Below are 24,411 nucleotides of genomic sequence, written 5' to 3' on the forward strand. Positions count from 1 at the left end.
AGCTGTGTTATACCATAATAGATATTTTAATAGCTTTTATCCTCTACACTTTAGGCAGCTAATTTTTCTCTTACGTATCCAATTATCTCTAGTGAACATTCACCTATGGTTGTCCACACATTCTGTATTTGCTCCTTGAGAAACTATTCAAGTTAAATTATATTGCAAATTAAAGACAGTTACATTCTGTATGTTCCTTCTAGATTTGAAAAATAGGTTTTAAAGGCTTGTCAAAGTTTAGAAGAAAAAACCTTTCCATTAAAAAATCTTAGCTTAAAAAAATCATTTAAGACACCTTTTTCTGATCCAGGGTACTAATAAAAAATTACAAATATACTACAATTTGACCAAGAAGACTCCATGAATATGCTGCTTTTGAGCATGCAACACCACTGATATCTGTCAAGTTCCAGGTATCAATGTATCCCAATTCCACCACGGTCCCTCCATTTCCTCATCGTTTCCCCCATCCCCACCCTACCACCCCTATTAATAACATTATAAAAAAAGGTAAAATCTAGAGTTAGTGGCAAAAATCTTCACAGTAAACCGTCACAGGAAACTTTTATTGTGGTCATTGCCGAGCGATTTCTCAGTCGATGGGGCCCTGAAAGATGAGCTTGACGCACTTCTGCTCCCCGGAGAGCTGCGTGGCGCAGAACGGGCAGGCGGCGTGGAACGCGTGAGTCCCGTGAGGCAGCGGGATCTGGGACCAGTATTTGGCGGATTTCTCGGAGCACACGTGTCCACAGGGGGTGAAAGCGTGCGTGGGGGGCCCGGCGTCCACGTAAAACGCGGCCTCGCAGCCCAGCCACAGAGGCACGTAGGGGCCAACGGTTCTGCACATGGGGCACTCGCGCTCGTTGGCTTCCGTGTCGCTGCGGTGGCCCCAGTTGTGGTAGCCGTGCACGTGGCCGCAGCTGAGGTAGGCCCACGGCTGCTTCTCCTCCACCACGTCCTTGCGGTTGATGCTGGGGAAGGCCAGGGTGTTCAAGCCCACGGGGCACTGGGGCCTGGCGGCGTTGATCTCCTGCCGCAGGGCCTCGATGTGTTTCTGCGTCGGGGTGTGCAGGAGTCCGTCCGCCGTCCTCCACAGGAGCGTGGCCCCGCACAGGTCGATCAGGGAGCCGTCCTGCAGGATGTTGGTCTCGTTTTCTACCTGGTGGCAGGACACAAGGGGAGGCCGTTTAGCCTGACAGCTTTTACAGACACCTCATCGCCTTTCTCAGCATTAACCTCCACAGATGCCGCTTAATTTTGTCTTCTTGTTGTCCTGAAACCACCTCACCTCCTAACCTATATCCAGGATTATAATGAGTACTGCTCTCTTACCCTGTGCTTGTACAGGGGATTTGCATTTGCAGTTGAAATACAAATTATTATACACAGTGGGCCCCTGAGCATGCATTTTTTTACTCCAATATTGATTCTCTGTGCCTTGGTCATATTTCAGTAAGTCCTGATAGACTGAAGAAAAGACATGCCATTCCTTGAGGGCTGCATTAGCAAATTCTCTCTTGGAAGTCTTTGTCCACATAGACTTGACAGAAGCTGCTCACACAGTAAAAAAAAAAGTCCTTTTTGGACTAAAAACTGCTACCCAGGACAGGCCAGATACCATTTTTTTTCTGGGGTTGTGGCAAGGGTCAAGCATTTTGCAGAGGCACGAGCAGCACAGGTACCTGCACAGCTTAGCACTGCAGCAGACAGAATTACCAGTTGAATTTCTCAGGTGACAAATTTGAAGCCACGCAGGCTCAGCTTATGAACAATTACCCACCCCACTCATTAGGCCTTTTATTTAATGAGGTATTCCAAGCAAACACAGCCCCAGCCTGCACTGCCTAAAGGCTTCTCTCTGATTAAAAGCAGGTACTTAAATCATTTTCAAGGGATTATGCCAAATACACATTGTACTTGAGTGAAATATTCCTTATTTTAATGTCACAAACATATAAGCAACCCGTGCTTTTGCTATCAGTTCATTAATGATGAATATATATTAAAAAGGCTTTGTAAAATTGAAGATAAAAACAGACCTACTGCCTGGCTTTATGCACAGAAAGGATGCTGAAAATACCACTAACACAGAACAAACAGCCAAATACAAACAAATACATTAAGTAGGTCACATGAAATCATCACATCTGCCTAAGAATACTATGAATGACAACCAATTTAGCATTTACATTTTAATCCAGTTTAAATTCACAGATTAACTGTGGATCATCCTTGCACAAAACACCTCAGTGGTACAATACAGACTACAGATAAGAGGTCACCAGTGCAAAGTAATTCCAGCAGAAAAATGTAGTGTTTCAAGTAGAGATGAGAGAAGCCTTGATCTGATGCTCTTTTCAGATAATTCCCTCACAAACAGCAAAGCAAAAAGCTCCCTCATATGCAACGTGTTCAATTCATTATACAGCCTGCATTTGGTTTTATGAACCCAATCAACGAATACTGATCACATCAATACCAGTGTGCCATGCAATTTTATTTAAATGAGAATTCAACTCATTTTGGATGCAGGGAGGGGATTCATTTGTTTTGCTGTGCCTCTCTTTAGCAGCACTAAAAAGGTGTTTTGCTAACCACGTACAAAGGCTGCAATTGCCACATCATCTGTCCAGGTCCCCAGGCAACATCTGCCTGCCACCATCAGTGTGACAAAGCAATTTATGTCCTGCAGGGTGTCTGCTGAAAGCAGAACAGCCCAACTCCATTCCCCTAACTCTTTCATCATTCAGTTTTCTGCAAAGCCAATGGCAGAGCTGCAAAGTCAGTTCAGTGAACTTCTCTCCTAGTTTTGTGTGTCACAGGTCCCTGGCAGCTGAAATCTCTCACTTCTGGGAAAGGCAAAGCCCGTCCTGCCTCACAGGAGAAAACAGGAATATACTTCCAGGGCTGCTCTTATCTTCCCAGTGGCAGGTAAATCAAACAGAAGCTGCCTTACTCAAACTGCTTTTGCACAAAAGTGGACTCTTCTGGCAGTACTGCAAAAGGCAGCTCCCAATGCAGCAACTTCCAGACATGTCCCAGGAGAACATTTCAGAGATGGAGATTCCAGAGCAGAGTTTACAGAGCTTTTACACTCTGTGCTATTTCAGTTGGAAAAGTGGCAGTAGCAGGACATTAGGAGTGTTCTCCCATACAACCAGTAACAGAAGAGCAGAATCTGCTGCAACACACACACTCAGCTGCTTGCAGTGCCCACTACTCAGAGACAGTCACCTTGTACCTGCTGCCATTCCAAGCCAGGAAAACAACTACACCTTGATTAATTTTAGCTACTTACCAGCTTGCCCCTCTGCTGAGCAGACCTGGTTTCCCGGAGCGTGTACACGTCCCCACAGACGGAGATCTCCCGCCACACTCCGGGCTTGGACTCCTCCGTGAATCCTCCTTTGGGATGCATGACCAGCACCCCGTTGGTTGTCAATCCATCCATGTGGCCATCAGGGTTTTTCCACTTGGCTGCTTTTTCCTACGTGTGACAGTCACAGTGACTATCAGAAATACATCAAACCAACCTAAAGAAAACCCACTAACAGTTACTAAAGTGCAGCTTCATTGTTGAAGACAATTATGACCACGAGTCTCTGCTGGTGATAACTCAGGCACATAAACCTGTAGTTTCTACTCAACACTGCAGCTGGTGCATCAGAGTAATAAAAGTCTAATGACAGTACAAGTTCCCAACCAGTACAAGGAGATTTGGGGGCTTGAAAGCAACAGAATATAAACCAGAGCTTGCTCATACCATCATTATTAGCAGTACTTACACCAAGAAATATATTTTTAGACGAGTCAAAGCCGGCTGCAAAGATCCTTGCTGTGTATGGTGGGCTCCTGTCACAAACAATCCTGCAGGCAAATCGGGAGATGGTGCTCTGGGTAATCTGGGTTTCATCATTATTTTGATTTCCTGAAATAGTATCTGTTACTACAAAGTCTATGGGGCTTTCTGTAGACCTCCCAACCTGCAAAAAAAATTAAGATACTGGTATAACTAGAAATACCCAGAGAAATATGAAGTATTAAGGACACAGTTTTACCAGGTTAATATTTCTGTCTGCTGAATTTTTGGATGGCAAGATCCAACCAGAGATTAACATGTATTTCCACATTTGTCCTAGGCAGAAATCCATCACGGACATGGAATGACAAATTTTTGCTTACCACAAGGGATGTTCATGCTTGCTTGAAATAAATCAACACAGCTGATCAGTTTGATAAGAGTATTGTCACCAAAAAAAGTATTATCACCTTGCTGTTTCCTCATCCAACCACAACAAATTGCTTGCCACTACATTCTGTCAGTTAAGAAAATACTAGCTTGGATTGATGAGTTTAATTCACATTTTACAGTTCCAAATACGTTTGCTATGAAAATAAAGGACTTTTTTAGATCCAGAACTTGGTTATTTTTATATGTCATAACACAGAGCTACCCACCTTCATGTTTTCAGGATTTGTAGTCCCAGAAAGAAGAGTTTTCAGGCAAAACCCACCATATGATGAAATTTATTCCTAATAATGCACATGCATGACTAACAGAATTAAAAAACTTTCTTGAGTTGAGCAGAAATGAAACACATTCATCAGGAGACAGGAAGATTTTTCTGTCTTGACAGCTAAAAATTTTAAATTTTAAATCTGGAAACATCTGGGACAGAAAACTCATGACTGCATGGATGGAAGGATCTGACTGCCAGACAAACAGTGAGGCTTTATCAATATTTCTACAGGCAAATTAGTGTTACACCAACTTTGAGCTTAACTGGGAAAGTGGAGCTGAGGAACAAGAAGTGGAACAGAATATTAATTTTCGAGACACTTTGTGATCAAACTGAATTAGGAATACTCTTCACACAAAACTACCTTCAGGATCAGGTAGCTACATTGATATTAAATAACCTCCTCACTAAATGTGATCTCATTGTCCCCCAAGAAGTTCCATTCTGCTCAGATCTTGCTCTTGAAAGCCAGCTATGGGGAGCCATGTATGCTTCCATCATTAACAAACATCTCTGCAAACTAAACCTGCTTTAAAGAAACATTGTTCAAGAGTCAAGGAAATTAATATTATCCACACCTAAGCCTTGTCACGAGGGGATTGATAGAAATAGTGCAGGGATCTCTCCTGTACTTCTCTCCTGCTGAAGCTCTGCTTTGCAGGGTTTCACTCTAACACATGTCAGAATTTGTGTCTCCAATGACACATCCAGTTACTGCCTCTGTATCACAGGGCTCAGCACAAGCAGAAAATGGGATGAGCTCCCTGCACAGGAAATACTCAACGAGGCCTAATCAAAAGTGTACATTTCAATTCCTCACAGAAAGTATCTACTAGAATACACAGGAGACAGAGTTTAGAAACTATTTAATATGGGATATTTCTGATTTATATAACTTGACAACTTGAAGCTAAATCTTACAAAGCAATATCCCTCTTCCTTTTACAGTATTGTTTCTACCAGGCTTCTATTTCCTATCCAAAGCAATTCCTGCACTGAGCAGCAGCAGCAGCAGGAACCTCATGAATAACTTTTGACTATTCTCAATGTATGTGGAGTCTCTTAAAGGATAGTCAATAACAAATATGAAATTAATTTGTTCATAACAAGTTTCTGCCTCTTGCAGTCTCTGAAATAGATCATTGTCTCCAAGCTTTTAAATGCAATTAGAGAAAAAATTGCCTCATTTTTCCTTAAAGGATGACAAAGCACACAAATGTGTGCTCCTAGCCTTTCTTGCATCCCACTAATCACTCACCATGAAATTCAAATTTGTTTGGATATAACCATTAAGCTCTACAAACAAAGCATCTATGTGCTTCTTTAAATCTCAAGAATGATATGTATTTTGCATAAACATTTAAGTACTTATCTCGTTTGTGACACATGTCTATGCAAAATCAAATATTTCAAGTATTTGGTTTTCTTTCCTTTTCCAGTTGAGAAAGCCTTCTAGAGGATCAGTCTAATGCACTGTGCCACTTTTCAGCATTTGAATTTATTTGAAGTGGCCTTCAAACTCTGGCAATTTTCTCAAGCTCTGTATTAAATCAAGAATTTGATTCTGAGATTACCTGAAAAGCAAGTGCCTAAGGAATAAAAGAAAAACTTGATGCTGTCAACATCCACCCTCCAAAACTTTGAACTCATCTGCTGTTGCAGTCACTACAGACCAAGACCATTATTCAGAGCTGCTCTTTACACACTTCATTACTCATTTTTCTCCACAGCACAGAAGACTTTCTTCTTTCTAGCAAATTTCAGGCTGTATTTTGGGACCCTTCTTGTTAACTGTGTCATATGATTTCCCTAAGTTACTTCCAACAAGAACTCATCAATGTTCCAGGTGCTGCAGAGGCAGCGAGCGTTGTGTCCTCTGCAGGTGATTGTTCAAAGCTGTGAGAGGCAGGCAGTCCCTGCTTTGCTGCTGTCAGTAAAACACTGCTCCTGACAAGGAAAAGCCTGCCAGCAGAGTTTAACAGCTGCAGGTTCTTGGGCTTCGACAGAATTTCACTCTGGTGAAAGCAAGAATTGGATTCTGCATCTTCTGAAGGGCCATTCTTCAGAAAAAAATCAATGCTTCATATTGAATGTACCTGCTTCTTGTATAAACTTGTAGTTATTTAGGGTAGGAGCTGCACATTTTGGTTCTTTATAATGGTATGAACAGATATAATCAACCCATTCTCACCCCATCAAACCACGAAGGAACAGGTCTGAATTCACCTAATGCATCATCAACAGAATGGTTAAACTCTGAAGAAAATCTTCATTTATAGCAGCACATGGATGCTGAAGCACAGAGTATGGGGGATGCCAGAGGAACACATTTGTACATTCTTTTTGTAATTAAATGATGAAATCTGACCTGGATGTCACTGAGACAAAGGTGCATAGCAGCATTTGCACAAAGATTTCATAATATAGTTACGTTTAAAAAAACCAAAACTACAAACAACACAACAGAACAACAGCTCAAAAAGCACAATAGTGGGAATAAAGAACAAAAAGCCACATGATTTGCCCAGGATAATACATGTTAACTGCAGTCAAAGTGGGGCTACAAGGCTCAGGATAATCCTGTGGTCCTGGAATTATCATCCCCTTTTCAACCTCCACACCCTACACAAGCCAGTAACACACATTTGAAAGAAAACATCAAACTCCAACAATTGTCTGACCAACAATGAAATTCTATTCTGTGGATTAACAGACATGAATTTTGTCACCATGTACCACAGGGCTGCACTAAACACCCTCAAGTAACTTTTCTCCAACAGATTCATGAGACCAGTTAACACCTTAAATATAAATAGTGGAAACCTCTTCAACTGCTCTGGCATTGGGAATTATTGCCACAGTCCACCAGACCACTCTGTTTCCACTCTCCCCAGCATCAGCCCCTGCAGGCCATGATGGAATTCAGTCCTCAGGAAACAGCCAGAGAGCAGAAACCTGAACCAGGACACAGCACCAGAGGTCACAGCAGGACCCCCACACATCCAAAGACTGAAATGGTGTCTTATCCCCTGCAAAAAAACTGTACCCATCACTAGGACATTATGCCATAGACAGACATCTCTTTATTACAATCTGCCCAGAAAAAGCAGCTGTTCTGCAACTCTTTATTCATTTTTTACTGTACTCTTGAAGGGAAAAAATCCAGCTTTCAAGAATAGATTTTCAAAATTTATATACAGGGAAAAAATTTTACTGTAGCTACTCAAGAGCTAAACAAGCATCACCCAGTAACTCCACTGGATGGGTTACATTTTTCTTTCACTAGTCAACACAGAAAAACCTATTTCAGTTCACCCTGGCTGTTCAATCCTTCATTCTGCAGCAAATGAATAAGACTGGGTTTTAATCAATTCCTATTTGGACCTAATAGTTTCAGTCACATTGGGAAAATTTTTATATAGAAAAAAACACAGAAGTCAAGAGAAGCAACAACACCTCCAAAGAGTTATTTCCTCTCTGCCAACAGCTCTCGATTGCTGACCCTTCCAAATATGAAAGGTTGAATGAGAGGGATAACAATTCCTGGTGAGATGCTCTAATTAGAAGTCAAAGAAAACACAGACCTGGACCAGTCCAGAATGAAAAAGGTTGTTTGGCATGTTTGGGCTCCCCAAGTTTGAAGTCTAGGTTCACACAGAATTTCTTCTCTCTTATTATACATAAAAATAACCATGGCACGAGAAAATCACTCAGGTTAGCAGAATCTTAAATGATACAGAAAAACAGAAATGCAGGCAGAGGATTGGCAATAGATGGGAGCTTAGAGAAACTCAGCCCAGCCCCCTACACCACCTGAGAGGTCTGCACACTCCTCAGGAAGAGTTTATTATTCATTTATCACTGATTTATCTCCTCTACTGCGCAGCTCCTTTTATCTTCCTCTTTCTCCATCCCATGTCCTACTCCTTCATTTTTACACCAGCTACATGATTAACTGGAGGGTGGTGGGTGTAATTCTGTGTTCATTCATGAATCCAAACAGAGCACTCATTTCTCTCCAGTACTGTTTGTCTTTGGAGAAAAGGCAGAGTACAATTAAAGGAGTTAAGTCAGTAAGAATATAACAGATGCTGGTGTGGGTTTGTAAAGAGCAGAATAATGTAAAATTTCAAAGCCAAGTCAGACTGTGGAAATCCCACAGGTCACAGAGAATACCCAGAGGATAATGCAGAACTGGTTTTTTTCTAATGTTGCTTTTAAAAAACAATCCAAGTATTTTAGAGCCTTACCTGAAACATGTCTGTATCTTTGTCATGAATATATTCCACTACAACTGTCTGGCTTCTGGATAAGGTGAAAGAGATACTGTGGTGACCTTTTGAGCTGATTGCCTGGTGGATTTAAAAAAAACAAAAAAGATATCTATTACACACAAAAACTCTGTAATCAAATTCATTTTGCTACATAAACACCTTTGCTATGATCAGGAAAAGCAGTGTATCATAACATGTTATTACAAGGTTGGGTAAACACATACAATAGGACTTCTTTTGATTCTTTTTAATGGAAAATCCCAAGCTTGTTTGCTTGTTTCTAGTTCAGAAGTACCCAATACTTACCATTTTTACACTTTAAGACTCCAAACACCTTTCTTCACTGAAATTATATTAAATTCCTAACCCTTGTAGCAACTTGTGCCCTAGCAGAGACTTGGAGTTGAGGGAGTTTTGGCTTGTTTCTTTTTGAAGTAAGTGAGCAATAGAACTGATTCCCAGTTAAAAGCCAGGACTTCAGGTTAAGCAAATTTATGGTTTTATCAGAAAGAGCCCAGCAATTTTATATAACTGGTGACAAAATCTAAACATTTTCAGTGTGGTTTTCCCCATTAAAGGGTACTTTTCTTCCTACCTGTCAAAGCAGACTGGTGTCTACATATCAAAGATTAAATAGGATTTCAGTATTTAAAAGAAGACAAGAAGAGGACAGCTCCTGTCTTCAGTTTTATTTCACCAAGACTAAGGGAAATGAGCTGAGAAACTGAATCTATTGGCTAGCAGGGAAATAGATGTAAATATAAAGGTCCATATAACCACACACAATTCTGGAAGGTAATGACTGTTACTGCTCAGAAAACACTTTGCAGACACTTAAGCAATGAATTAATAGGTTAATTAAGGTTTTCTCCAGTTTTCAGTTAAGGGGATAATTTTCTCCAAGTGGTTCTCTCACTTGTTCCATTCCTTCATTCTGCTTTTCACCTAAAGAATTCACAGATAGAGATGATTAAACTAAACAACTAAATATATTCTACTCATCTGCCTGCCATCTCGCACAAAAGCCTAAATTATGCCAAAGCTCCATCAATTATTGAACAAATCATTAAAAATCCTTCTGAATGCTGGAGGTATTAAAAACATCTATGTGCATACTAAAAGCCTGCTAAGGGTTAGCAAGAGTATTTGATACAGAATTATTAAGAACATGTAATGGAAGAATTGTTTTTTCCAAATCTCATGCATTTACAAGACAAAGCTTTTACAATGTGCCTCTTGCTGGAAGCTCCAGCACCTGGTCTAGTGGAAAATGTCCTTGCCAATGGCACAGAAGTGGAACTGGATCATCTTTAAGGTCCCTTTCCATCAAACCATTCTATAATTAGACAAGAGGACCTTTCCCAGTACTTCTTTTCAGCAATAAAGCTTTTAACAAAACTTGAAGACAAAGTCTAAGAATTGTTAACAGCTGAAAAGTGATGTAAACACACTTGGTAATCAGTAATAGCCAGATTCTGAATTTCACAGATTATTTTCAGTGTTTTGTAGTAACCACTACAGTGGCACACAGTTGCAAGAACAAATGGCACCAAGATGCAGTTTGGATTAAGTCACTAACACGCTGTGACCTGCCAGGACACTGAGCTGTGGTCTCAAGTTTTTTCTCTGTGCCTGTTTGACAACTAAGAAAGGGATCTCAAACCCTGAGCAGGTCTCAGGCACTCCTAGAATATGAAAGAAATAAAGTGATAAACAGGAGACCCTTACACCTTAAGTTTAATATAGCAATAATCAATTCATACATCATCAGATACCACCATTTCAAACATCAGAGAGCAACAGCTTTCATACACAAGATTTCACTCATTGCCACAAAACTCTGCTGCAGCTGGAATAGAGCAGAGGACAGGCTGTGAATGTGACAGTCCTGACTGCAGCTCCTGCCACTGCGCAGCACTGGCCACCAGCACCCAGGAAAATTCCTGGGCAGGGATGTGTACCCCAAGCTCACTCACACTCGTGTCACACAAACTTCTGGATCACATGGAAGCTTTGGTGAGAACCCAAGCTCAAAGTTTTAAGGTCTGATGGAAAAAACACAGAGGGAAATGCAAGGATTTCCTGAATTACTGAGTAAGGTTGTGCCCTACGCCTACAGAGCTCAGGGCTTAGATATATTAATAATACTGACCAGGGTCAGTGTGTCCTCTGAAATTCCAGGGTAGGACATAATCTTCTTTTCTGTGTGTGCTTCTTTCCCCTCCCAGCTTTTCTTCCCCATATACTTCTCCTCCTCTTTGTTTTCCATTATTTATATCCAGTTATTTTCAGTGAAGAAATGCTATATTTAATTTCCTGGAACTGTGTAATAATTTTTGGGGAAAGCCAATAAGGTTATGAGAAATATTTCAATTTGTGTGCCTTCTCAGGCTACTCTGCACCAACAGTTGCTCCAATTCAGACACTTTACAGGTATTTTAAGCACTGGTCTCCCAACAATTGGTCACTTCCAAGTCAAAAAAGTAAAAAAAAAAAAAGTGACAAGTAACAGTGTTTTAGGAACTACACAAAACAGTGGAAGACTCCTAATAAAACACTGTTGTGAGTGGAATGCAGAGACAGGAAAAATCATGAAGGATTTTGACTGCTTGAGGAAATATGGAACCACACTACTACAAGTCCCAAAAGAGTCTGGAGACTGACTGCACAAATCTGGGTTTTTTGCAACCAAAATAGTGAGTTTGCCTTTTTACTGCTTTTAGCATTCAAATTTCCAGACTTGTTTTTCCTGTCAGGAGGATTCCCACCCCAAAACCCCTTGATGCTGTCACATAATTGCCCTGGTATAGCAACTGAAATCATGAGAAAAGCCCTGACCCCCACAAGAATTACAACAGCTTCACAAGTTCCAGCAGATAAATTCAGAGTTTCAGGTTGGAGAACACCAAGTCCACCTTCCAGGCAGGAAATAGGTCAAGGAAGAACAAGAACCTGGCACTAAATGTTACCTCTGTCTCTCCACTTCCACTCCAAAGCTGCCAAGATCCACCAGGGCAATGCTAGGTATTTTCAAAGATTTTTCTTAGAATCCACTAAGCTTTTGAGTGAGTGGAACTATAGAATCATTTTAGTTTTAAAACACCTTTAAGATCATCAAATCCAACCATGAATCCCAGGGTTGTGGTTTCACCTGAGTAGTCATGGAAAGTAAATCTTCCTTCAGGCACTTCCAGCATTTTGGGCTCCTTTACTCTTCCCTGTGCTCACTTTGAGCAGTTTGTTCCTATTTCTCAGGTTCTTGAAAGTTTAATGAAAATTATCAATTGAACCAGAAAAAAAAAAAAAACCAAAAAAAAACCCCATCCTGAATTAGTTTCCAACAGATACAAACTGGAAAAAACCTTGCTAATAACATCCATAGCCTGAGCCTACCAAGCCAGTCCAAAGCATGTGGCTCCAGGCTGGCCATAGCACATCCCACCTCTTGTCCAGTGGGAATGTTGGTGGGGAAACACAGGCTGGGTGAATTCAGCTACCTGTAGCTGTTTTATACATTTAAATGTCTCAAGGTGTCGAGTTCAAGTAACTCCCTTTGGAGGAAACACAGAGCAAAGCAAAGATGAACTGACAAAAACCCTGGGGAGGAACAGGGGGAACAAAAAGCAGCAAGAGATTTTTCCAGAATAATTCCACTGTTAGTGACTGTGTCCACAGCAGGGCTGAGGGATTTTTAAAAGTCCAAATGCCAAACAAAAGCATTAAGGGAAGCCTGAGTGCCATATTCTACGTGGCACAAAGGGACAGATTTGCCCAGCACGTTTTCCAAGACAGGGCTCAGGTTTGCACAGCAAATCCATCCATCTCCATGGGGTTTCCCAGATGGAAGCTCCAAACCTCACTTTATGCTGAGTCTGCTCTTACAGTGAGCAGGAAGATTCCTCCCTATTGCTCCAGGCAAACCCCACAGCTCCCCCCCACCACCTCAAGATTTGTGCTCTGGTGATTTTGGATCAAAACTGCCCAATTTTAACAGAGACTGAAAGCAGAAAGCCCATGAGCTCACAATAATATGGACCAAACAAATGTTTCTTTTTTTTTTTTCCTTTTTCATTTTTCAACTTTGCTAGTAGCTCAAGTTTCCAGTTATATCCTTCCTGCTGTCTGGAATTACACTTGGCCTTGTTGTTTTTTTTTTTCCCCTGCCTCCTTATACACACTTTTTCATTCTTGCTCCTTTCTTTCCGTTTTGAGAACAAAACCTCGTTCCAGCACTTTGCCCTCACAATCAAAGCAGCAGCTAAAGGCTATGACTTACAAATCTGTCAGGTCTCAGAGGAGCCAAGATCAAATAGAGATCAAACAGAGTCTGCTTTCCCAGCAGCAACACTGCAACTCTGCCAGCCCCTGGAATATCTCAGTCCATCTGAATTCTTTGCTCTCCACTCACCCCCCTGGAAAGGTTGATGCTATCGGTTTTACCATCATTTCAAAGAGTGAGAAAACAGAATTCCCTCACCCCATGTAAAGTCACCTCATAGATAAAGGGAGGAGGAATATGTAAGGGTTGTATTTAAAACCAGTGTTTCTTAGTGCTCTGCTTTTTTAGCAAAGGTATAGAAAAAGGAGGGAACAAAACTAGAACTTAACAAATCTTCAGCAGATAATCCCCAAGAGCAGGAATGGCTCTTTAGTCAGAATTTCCACCTTTTTTTCCCTCCACTGAATGTACATCTGTGCTCAGCCAGATGTTCTCTACCTGGGCTCATGTCCTGATGTGCCAAAGCCCTGCACACTGACAGTGCTGCACACTGCCCTCAGTCACCTCCAGCCCCAGAGTTCAACAACAGGTCAGGAGCTCACAGCACCATTACATCAACTTAACACTATTAAATCAAACCTTCCGTGTCAGGAGCGTGTCAATGAACTACAGAAGCGGATCCCAAAATTCTCAGAGCCTTTAGGCTGCTGCTTGCAAAGCTTGCAGGGAACAAGGCTAATCCACTTCTAGAAATAGAGATTTTATTGCTTCCTCCTGGCTTGGAATCCATGTTTCCGAGGAATGAAAAAAAAAATTAAAATCTCTGCATTTGGAAATTAAAAATTAACCATTCCCTTGTGCCAGGTGAGCTCCCAAAAGATGGCAAGAGGGACTTAACGTTATTATGGTTACCAACTCTTGTGCACTATAGCAGAAATAAAAGCTAAAATCCATTAAGAAAGAGGCAGATGTCTCACAGGAAGGGCTGCTCCATCAGAATAAGAGTTTTAGTTTAGTTAATTAGGTTGGGTTAGGACAATAAAATGATTTATGGGAACACTTTAGATTTCTTTGTTGGTAGTCGAGCTGACCGACACCACAGTGACGTGTTTAAAATTAATGACAGCAGAGCCTTCATGAGTTAAATGCTCTCAGACTTGGCTGCCAGCCTTCCATTGCTTTTATAAAAAGAGAACACAAGAAACACTCAGGGATGTCAGACAAAAGATCTTGCAACTTAAAAGGAAGCTTTAGCCAGCAAGGAAGGAAGCCTTCAAAAGTGAAGAACACATCCCATTTCCACTGGATTTTTGGACAGATTGACTGCCAGAGCCAGCAGACTCTGAGTTATCGTAAGAAAACATAACAAAAGCTCATGAGCATGAGCCACTGATACTTTACCCACATCAGAAAAGTATGTCCACCACTTGGGAAGATTCCCAGCAAATTAAGACAAATGCCAATTCACAGAGCATTAGCTAAAGACTGTTTGTAATTTTACTCTCTCAAACTTAACAGTAATAGCCCAGAATTGTTGCTTCTCTAACACAGCATTTCAATAAATTTACACTGACCTCTGCCTACTGATACAGCTATTATATATATACTGTAATTTCCCTATAGCCTTCTGCAAAGAAAGACACATTATTATGGAAACCTTAAGGGTTTCAAGTGCCTGTAGGAGAGGCTGAAATATCTATATCAACCAGAACCACTGGCCAGCTCTTTTAACTCTGCATCTGCTTCCTGCACTGTTCCATACAAGCTCATTCTTCCAGGGTTTTTTCCCTTTCCTTACAAACATTGCAACTGCAACAACATCTATGCGGTCATTTTTGAAATACCAATGTTAACACCTTGTCTGTCTCTAATACTTCAGCTGTCAATATTCTCTTGACAACTAAATGAGTGTTAGGAAATGGCCAAAAAAAAAAAAGACCAAGAGCCAGTAACTGCATGTAGAGAAGGAAATGTGGCACCAAGAAGAAATTAAATTTTGTCACTTTGAAACGACCTACGTGTGGCACTGTCTGCAATCCCTGTCACAATGAACGAGCTGGAGCATGCAAATAGCAGGTCACCACCCCACTGCAATTTACTGAATGCACATCACCCCCCCAAAATTCAAGGCTCAGTGACTACACAGAAACAGCGTGGTTTATTTACACTTCTCATTTTTATGGCTTTTGAAGCACTCCCAGGTTTGTTCTATGCGCCCTTTCCTGCTGAGGTTGGAGGGGACAGAAGGGACAGCACATTTGTCTCCAGCACACATCAACGCCATCTGCTCCAAGTGCACATGTGGGGTTGTGTGCTGCCACTTGAGCACTTCACCATTTATCAACTCAACAGGCAGATGTTAAAGCATTTTCTCCATTTGTTGAATCTGTGTTGTTTTAGACAACCAGCCAATACCACACACAGCAACCCTCCCTCGAGAGGCAGCATCAAAAGATGCCATTCTCCAATTCTCTGCTTGGGTACTGCAGCAAGGGAAGAGGCAGAAAGGTGAAAGTTTTCCAAGATAAGCTACTGTAAAGCTACGTCAGCGCTGATCAGACACTTGGCTATACTCTGCTTTTCAGAAGAATGTAGAGAGGCTACTCCTCAAACAAAAGGGAGTATTCAAAACATCTTCAAAATGCACAGGGGTGTTGGTGAAATTGCACAGATTGAAGTCAGGGCTCCAAAACATCATTTTTACAGCCACTGAGCAAAGTCCCACCTCATTCCCAGGACTCCTGACCAGCTCTGCAAGCTCTCTTGTTCTCCCCTAGTAAGTAAAAGTAGCTCAAAGTAGACACCAATTTATACCAACACACACCAACTTTGACACCAGGAGCTCAGGAGTTGCTTTGTAAATCACCACCTTTTGGTGGCTGTGAACCAATACTTTACAGAACCAATCTATAAATCATTTTCCTCCTTTTCACTTTTCTAGCCCTTAAGATCTTTCTTCTCTCCTTCCATTTTCTTTTGTCTGTGTTCAGTAACATTATATTACAAGTGATCCTTCATCCATCTTTGAAATTAGCTGTGTTTTTCCTCCTTCAGTCAGTTTGCTGAATTTCCTCCCCCAAACAGACCAGAGACAGCTCAGAGGCATGACACAAAGCTTCAGCAGTGTCAGATACATCAACTACCCAAAGCATAAATCTTCCTTCCCAAAATCCAGAATGCTCCTCTGGACACATCAGTGTCTGCACGTTGCTGTCACACTTTCTATCACAGCTGCTCTGGAGCTGCCTGCAGGGAATCCTGTGCTGAGAAATACACATTTCACCTGCTCTGGAGCCTCCAGACACATTTCTGTTTATTGCTGTCCTATGCAGAGTTTCACCTGTTTGATAGGAGACTTTAAGTGGTGTTGTATCAGACTGTCACGTGCATATTTTTGGAAGTTTTGCTTTTTTTTTTTTATATTTTCAGTCAACAATAACTTATTCATACTTTTAAAAAAAATCAAGTCCCACTACTTCTTATTTACTCCAGCAGGGATTCTCTTTTCACTGTCTTAACTGGTCACTACAGACTATATGGGGATCCCCCATTGTACTACAGGTTACATTTCCATATTCCTGTCAATACAGATTACAATCAAATTTTAAGATAATTCTTTTGGACATCAGTGAGATTTTCCCTCATGTGTGACTTCCTGAAAAGCAAAACTTCTGACCCCAAAACCCCTGGCATTAATTTCCTAAGAGTAGGATTTCTCCAGGAAGAGTACAAGCCTACAGATTTAAACATGAAGACATAAACATGATTTTGTCACTGCAGCTGGATCACATCCCCAAAACTCTTGACACACCCACAAAAATATCAGTAATTAGAGAAGGATGCAACAATGTTTGTAACTGAACATTCTGGTGCCAACAGTCTACAATTCATTTATACACATCAGGAACAAAAGCACCAGATGCCTGGCTACACTCATGTGTTTGGGTATGCCAAGCACACAAAATAGCCACAAATTAGAATCCTTAACTAAAAGCCAGACAAAAAAAAAAAAAAAAAAAAAAAAGAAAAATTTAGTGATAAAGTCCCCTCGAGGGCTTCTATCAATACACAGCCTGAAAGATTTGTACACTTGGCTCATCAGCACTGAATGCTTCTGTGAATCAAAGCACCCCTGAGCACCAAGCTGTGCCTGCCTTGCCAAAGGAGAGCACATAATAACCCCAGGAGAAGCTGCAGATCATTCCACAGCTCCCAGAAACCATAAACTGCATCTGACACAAGTCAGCTTTATATTAAGACAGCCAAAGACTCTCCAGACAGTTACCTGAACAGACCTGTTAAGCAGCTGCACAAAACTCTCTCAAGAGGGGAAAAAAAAATCCCAAATTCTTCTTGCCAAAAAGCCATTCAGTGCTTCTAGAAAGCAATTGCATTTTATAGCTCTTAGCAAGGGACAGAAGCTGCTTTTTAGAAATCACACTATGGAGGTATTGTCCTGATAGAAGGCACTCCGGCAGAACAAATCCAGAAGAAATCAGATTCTTTTTTACTGGTCTGGGATTGCTACAAGAACTGCAACAAGTCATTGCAAACTGGACTTTGTGGCAATTTCCCCTGTGGAGACTTTCAGTAATAAAATATCCCATAGAATAGTTCAACTAGTGCTTGAACCAAGCTGAGCAAACTTGACAGTAGCTCTTGGCAAAAGTATGAACCTTTCAAACAGCATCCTTACTGCAAGAGATTTCTGGGGCAAAAAGCACAAGACAGGTAAATCTGTAGGATCTGCCTCCTACAGGGATGAAAGGGATAATCTGACCTCCCAGTTCACTAACTTAAGTTAATAGCCCACATCTTGCATGTGGAAAAATATCGCTTTCTTTAGCCCTACAAAGTGCACAGTGAACACAGCATTTGTATCCTTTCCAGTTCTCATTTATACGCATTACCAAGCGTCTTCTTGGGCAAAGTTCAGAGCTTACTCGCATTCCTTACACATAACTTCGTGTATTTAAAAACACACACACACTCTGAACTGTGTTTAACTGAGCTACTTAAGTCATTTAAGTCAACAAGATAATACATTAAACAGCAGTCAGAATTAAATCCTGATTTACGTGCTGCACAGGAGTTGAAAAATCAAGTTGCTAACAAGTGGGAAGCAAGGAGCTTTCCTCTCCACATGTGCAGCTGCCAAGCTCATTTCAAAACATAAGTGACTGTAAACCCCTCTGGTGCCATCTCTGAATCTGTGGAAAACTGAAAACAAGGCTGGCCCTGATTCCCAAACCTTTCTAAGTTATCCAAGGGAGAAAAAAAAGATCTCTGCAGCCAGGAGGTGTCACAGCTCCGGGAGGATGTGGGACCAGTACTGCCTCTGCATCTTGCAAATTGAGAAAGACAGTGAGAAAGCAAATCCCATTCTCAGTCACTCACCAGAACTACAACAAAGTCCTCTCAACCAAATTTAAGATTCATTTATCCCAGAATGTTTGGTCTGTGAGCATTACTCCAGAACTTTTGGTGTCCAAGGTACCAGCCAGAGCCACAAAACACAATCAACACCAGCACCATGGGGAGGTTTAACTTCAGCATCTTTGTGTATTTACTAAACTTCAGTGTGGAGTAAGGGATTGGGGAAAATTTCAATATCAACAGCACACTACTGAGCCAAGCAAGCACAAAAGAACTGGCTGAGAGCACTTGAGCCAAAATATAGGTCATGTCTGCCACTAAATAGCTTTGATATCAGTGTGGAGCCAAAGAGAACTTTTACAGCAGAGTCCAACACAAACAGTCACTGCTGTAAATGTGCCACATCCTCAGCCCCCATGCCCAGAGCAGACTGCTCTGCCCCACCGTTTATAAAATCATGGAATTGTTTGGTTACATTTCAAACCCCAGGGTGTGAAAGGGCGAGCACAGGGCAATTAAGAGCCAGGAAAATTCCAATCTGTAGACAGGCGTTTGACAGAGCAGCCACATCTGCTTCGCTCCCATCAGATAAAGACCACCACAACCCATTACTATTCTGAGTTGGTAGCAAAATCCCTCCCTTTACAGCTTTGGAATGGAATAAATTTAGCTTAGTCTAGATTGTACTGAAGGATATTCTGCAGCCCAATTCCCAGTGTTCAGAGAAAGTAATTAGAGGATTAGTCGCCGCTATTGCTCTCCGTTCCTGTTATTTTCATTGTGTTCTCAAATTCGAATCTTCTGTCGTTTTTCAGTAAGATTGATACAGACAGAGGAGAGGAAGGGAAATTTATTTCCCTAAAATTTAAATCTATCATGCCAGCTTAAAAATTCAAGCCACAAAGATTCATTTTAAAATTTATGATCCTGAAATTTGGGTTTAGCAGGCTGTACTAGATGCATCCACATCAGGAAATTACCACTTATCTTTTCTGCAGTTTATTAAAATTTAAAGCAAGCTTTACAGGCAACTTGCTTTCTATTCATATGTAATGTCAGATAAGAGAACAGCTCATCAGAAGCTCTGCACTTCACACAACATGATTTTACCACTGATATGACCTGCTTTGCCCCTCTCCAAAACAGGCTCTCTCAGACAGAAGCTCTGCACAACTCCATCCTATATTAACACTTTTTTTTCCAGCTCTACCTTTAGTAATAAGACCCAAATTATCTGAACACACAGAGAAAAAGAACAGAAAAATATTTAAAATTATATTTTATTTTTATTCTAAAAATAAAGAGGTAGAGCACAAGACTAGAGTTGCAGGAGCAAAATTATGGGATATGCCACTATTTCTATGAAGAATACAATACCCAATGGTAGGTGGGATTTGGGGCTTTATATTAAATGAAACATACACTGAGTAACAGTCTTAAATAATGACACAATGCACCTAGCAGGCCCACAGTGTAAATAAGGCACAGTTTTAATTAGGGTTATAGAATATCCAGTGCTTCCTAGGATAAAGCAGCCCACATTTATGTGGAGAACAGATTTATGAAATTACAAACAGCAAAAAGCACTTCAAGGCCCTTTTTTTTTATTCACAGCATGCCTGGGTAGTTCTTTACATAAAAATTAATTGTGTTTCCCAGTATAAATTAATTTAAAGCATGGTTTTAATTTGGTGTCTTAAACTACTTGATTTTCTTAAATTGGTTGTTTAAGCTAGGTTTTAACGAGGAGGAAAATCTTTGCTGTGTTGATTCTTCTCCTGGCAGAGCTTTGAATCCTGATCTCATGAAAGTTAAGGGTATTTAGTACACATCACTATCAGGGTGCCCATAATAAAGATGATAAATGTGTTCAATATTATTGCTTCATTGAAGAAAAATTCATGAATTTACACACATGTTTCTGAAAGCTTTAAGAGCAGCATTTGACATATTTGAAACCACAATTTTACCAGTTTACAGAGAGCAAGACTTGGAACAGCCACTACAAATTTCACACACAGCCCAAGAGACCACTGCTTACTCACCCATCATTTTTATGCTGGGGATTAGAAGAATAAAGTTTCCCTTCTGCAACCCTCTGCCAAAAACCCCATTTTGACTTTCCAGAGAGCTTCCCCATAAATCCCAGAATCATCTAAATCATTTCCACTGTCCCTTTCCTCTGCACCAGCCTTCATCTCCACACTTACCTGCCCTTCACGTTCTCTTGACTAATTATCTAACGACAGTTGTTACATGATTTGGAAAACATGCATTATATACATTTATATAAAATTAAAAATGCTGAAATCACATGCTTTGGATGCAATGTTAGTCACATTCCTGTGCACTTCTGGAACACTTGGATGGTATCCAGAGGAAGCCACCAGATATTGTGCACAACTGGCAGGGAAGTCAGCTGGGGGTGAGTGAATTAAGAAGCAGCTCTGGTGACTCCTTGGAGCAAACACTGCCTACAAATAAGTTATCAAATCATCTAATGCAGGCTGTAGAAAAATCATGAGCAGGTTTTTTGTTGTTTTTTTTTTTAAATAAACAGCAGTGGCTGTGAAGATCAAATTGCAAAAACTCTGTCACCACTCTGCTGAGCTAAGAAAGCAATTTAAGAATAGTAACCGTGGGAATGTGCACTGAAATCAATCGATTCTTTCACAAGGTATGAACTGTAAAGCTACAAAACCCAGCAGGAAGCCTAATTAAAGACAACAGATAAAAATGGCAATCCAGATCAAATGCCAGATAAAAAAAATAATTAAGAGAGTGCGTATTTTTAGAGCAAATATAATAAATGGAAATCCTAAAAGATAATCACTTCAAAGTCAATATAAATGATGAGTATATTCAAATTCACATTTAATATAATTATAACTGAAAAAAAACTTATCCATTTTTCTAACAACCACCCGACAAGCTGGTACAAATTCACTGATCCTTAAAAACAAGAACTTAATAGCACAGCAGTGCTGAAGAAATGCAGACCACAGAGTGCAGTGCCAACACAAAAATTCTTTTTACATACAAATTGTACACAAATAGTTGGCTTTACTTAAAGAATTCCTTTCAGAAAACTGCAGTAGAACCTCTCTCTTGGGTTCTATAAACACTGAAGGAAAAGAAAGGTTGGAGTGTTTCAATAACTGAATGCACTCCCCACCTGCAGCATGACCAACTACCCCTGTCTCAGTGTATCTTGTCCTATCAAAACATTCATTTTTGCATTGATCCCCCAATGTGTTATTAAATCTCTGGGATAATGACATGTATTCTTTAACAAGCAAGGTAATATGTAGGAAAAAAATCTCACACCTAAAAGGTGTTTTATTCAGCTACATTAACCCATCCTGCTCTCTCAGCCTCTACTGTTATTATTAATACAGCTATTACATGTAATAGGTAATTCAGAACACCTTTTATCACGGTATCTCATTTTGACCTTTTCATTTCTGTACGTGGCAACTGATGTAAAATTATTTCCAGTCAAGAGATTTGCCCTCTGACTCTTAAGTCAGGTCAGGGAGTGCAGATAACTGGTTTAAAACAGATTTAAAATGATAGCACGGAAGCCATAAACCAAAATTTGTGGTAGATTATAAACTACATTTTACACTTTCTACAGTATCATTCCAAATTTACAATTCCCCAGACGAAATATAAACTCGAGTTTGAGGCTTTTTGGTATCAGATTTTGTTGTTGAGCCTCTAAGAGTAGCAAATAATCCCTTAAATCTCACATCTGCTCTGCCTAATGAAGCAGCAGGAACAAAAGGCCCCAAGAGCTGTGAGGGTTTCCCTGCATCCATCAAGGCTGGGGGTTTTCAGGCCCTTCCCTGCACCCTGATGTCCCTGCAGGGAGAACTGCAGCTACAAATCTACAAATACAACATCTGTAAAGATGGCATCTTCCTTTAATCCTCCCAGGTTTGTTTTTTCTCTACGTTATGTACGCAACACTTTCACTACAAGCATCATCAAAAAAGGGGGGCCCCATTTTTGCATTTACTCACAAACAGCCCCAATTTGTTTTTCCAACAGCCATTGCCCTCCCCTTCCACACACTGCACACAGTGACTACAACAACACACAGGAACATTTTCCATCATTTTCAAAACCCTGCAGTTACTGGGATACAACTCACCTTACCCTCTTACCAGACCCTAAGGACAGCAGTGAACACCTACTTCTGCACACTTAATGTCTTCTCCAAAAGAGCACAAAGAAATTGTAATTTAGATTTTTAAGAAGAATTATTTAATCAGGTTAAATTTTCCCCATACTAGCTATTTTCCAAAGTCATCCTCTTGTCCCCCATATTGGTTTAAGTACATCACATTTGGCTAAAACACGTCAATCTGCTTCATGCTGATTTGATTTCATCAATGAAACGTAAAATATACTAAATTAAAAGCAAACCAGATTTCTTTTAAGGAATCATTTTTTCATAGAGCAGCAAGTGACGGTTCCTAGGCAGTTTCCAGAGCTCAGAATCAAATTGGTGAGGCACTTTCTGCCAGGGTTTCTTGGGTAGTTGTGGTGAGTAACTTGTGGGATAACTCATTTAAGCTGCCAGTTTTCATTTGCTCAACCAGGCAGACTCTCTCCATTCCCTCCTTCAAATCAGTTTTTCTACTCCTGTTTGAATCCTCTCCAGTATTTCAGAATCCTTCTCAACACTTGACAGCAGATCTGTATTGGATAACGCAGCCTCGTCAGCACAGACTGTTCAATTCCACAATTCCCAGTAGCAGTCCAGAAATCCATTACATTTTTACTAACTGGGGACAACTCTTGTTTCCAAGGCACAGGCTGTTCCTGTTGCAACAGCTACAGCCCAACTGAAATCCTGCAAATATTTCACTTTGCTAGTATTTTGGTTATAGTTAATTATAACTAATGTGGGGTTTTTTTTAAAAAAAAAACATATCACCAAGCTATCCAGACAACTCCTTGCAGCTATTTTGTTTTATTTACCTTTCTGACACTTGAACTGCTACCAATTTTGTCAAATGAAATTTATGAGGTTTGGAGTTTTCTTTGCTGTATTTCAAAGGTTTTCTTTCATGTGATGCAGTTAATGCTGGAAAATTGCTTATTACTATGGAATTCCATTAGTAACCAGCTCAGGAATTTCAATTTCACAAATAATTTACCAGGATTTAAATTAATTAATAACCAGCTGATAACAGTGAAGATAACATCACCTAAAGCTCCTTTCCATTTCTCTCTTTCTGACTTTTCATACCAGTGTTCAGTGGTGCTGTATTCCCATCCTGCCCAGGGATCTGGTCCCTCCTTATCCCTTTTCCAGCTCTTAGCGGACCATTAAAGCTCTTCAGCAATTCCCCACTGTTCTCACTCCAGCAATCAATTACCAAGCCAGCAGGTGCTCTCTCCCTCTCTCTTTAGCCACTTAGGATCCTTGGGAACACATTCATTTAGAAAATGGTATTTCTAGGAAGTCCTCAATAAACCAGGACTCACCTTATAACCCTGCACTGAACAGACACCTGCTGTTCTGCAGTTTTCCCCCAAATACAGGGAAAAAATGTGTGTAGAGGGATGAAAAGGCAGTGGGGAGGTGCTGTGCAAGCTTTGCCATGTCTCCCTTCCTTTGGAAAAGGCACAGCCAGGCTCTCTCCTGCTCCCAGCAAACTCAGAGATTGTCTCATTACAGAAAAGGGATCCAATCTAACCCAAATGGATGAGGAACTGATCCCTCCCTCATGAACACGAGGATAAATAGTTTAGAATTCCTCATTCCTCTTGACTGCATCCTCATAGACTTTCTCAAAGCGTCTTTTATTATACCAACATCTCACATACACTCAGCAAGTCACAGAAATGTCAGATTCTTTGTGTTATATCAGCAAGCAAGGAATTTTTGGGACTAGAACCTGCTAAATGGGTTTCTCCCATTTGCTGCTTTCCACACTCACTACAGACTCTTCATCTGGGTGCTCTACCTTGTCTTCAACCCCAATGACAAATCCCACCTGCAGAAGGT

At 40.7% G+C, this 24,411-nt stretch overlaps 1 protein-coding gene across 2 annotated transcripts in view; it reads right to left on the reverse strand.

Moving 5' to 3' along the window:
- Window positions 1-538: 538 nt before the first annotated feature.
- Window positions 539-24,411, reverse strand: part of PELI2 (pellino E3 ubiquitin protein ligase family member 2) — a 63,016-nt gene continuing 39,143 nt past the window's right edge. For both annotated transcript variants that reach the window (XM_086891978.1, XM_086891977.1), the window contains exons 3-6: window positions 8,771-8,872; window positions 3,786-3,983; window positions 3,299-3,487; window positions 539-1,159 (exon numbers count right to left, since the gene is read on the reverse strand). In XM_086891978.1, coding sequence (XP_086748104.1) covers window positions 593-1,159; window positions 3,299-3,487; window positions 3,786-3,983; window positions 8,771-8,872 — 1,056 coding nt within the window. In that variant the 3' untranslated portion in view covers window positions 539-592. The remainder of the gene's footprint in view (window positions 1,160-3,298; window positions 3,488-3,785; window positions 3,984-8,770; window positions 8,873-24,411) is intronic.

This window comes from Cyanistes caeruleus, chromosome 6 (genome assembly GCF_971803275.1).
Source record: "Cyanistes caeruleus chromosome 6, bCyaCae1.hap1.1, whole genome shotgun sequence".
NCBI lineage: Eukaryota > Metazoa > Chordata > Aves > Passeriformes > Paridae > Cyanistes > Cyanistes caeruleus.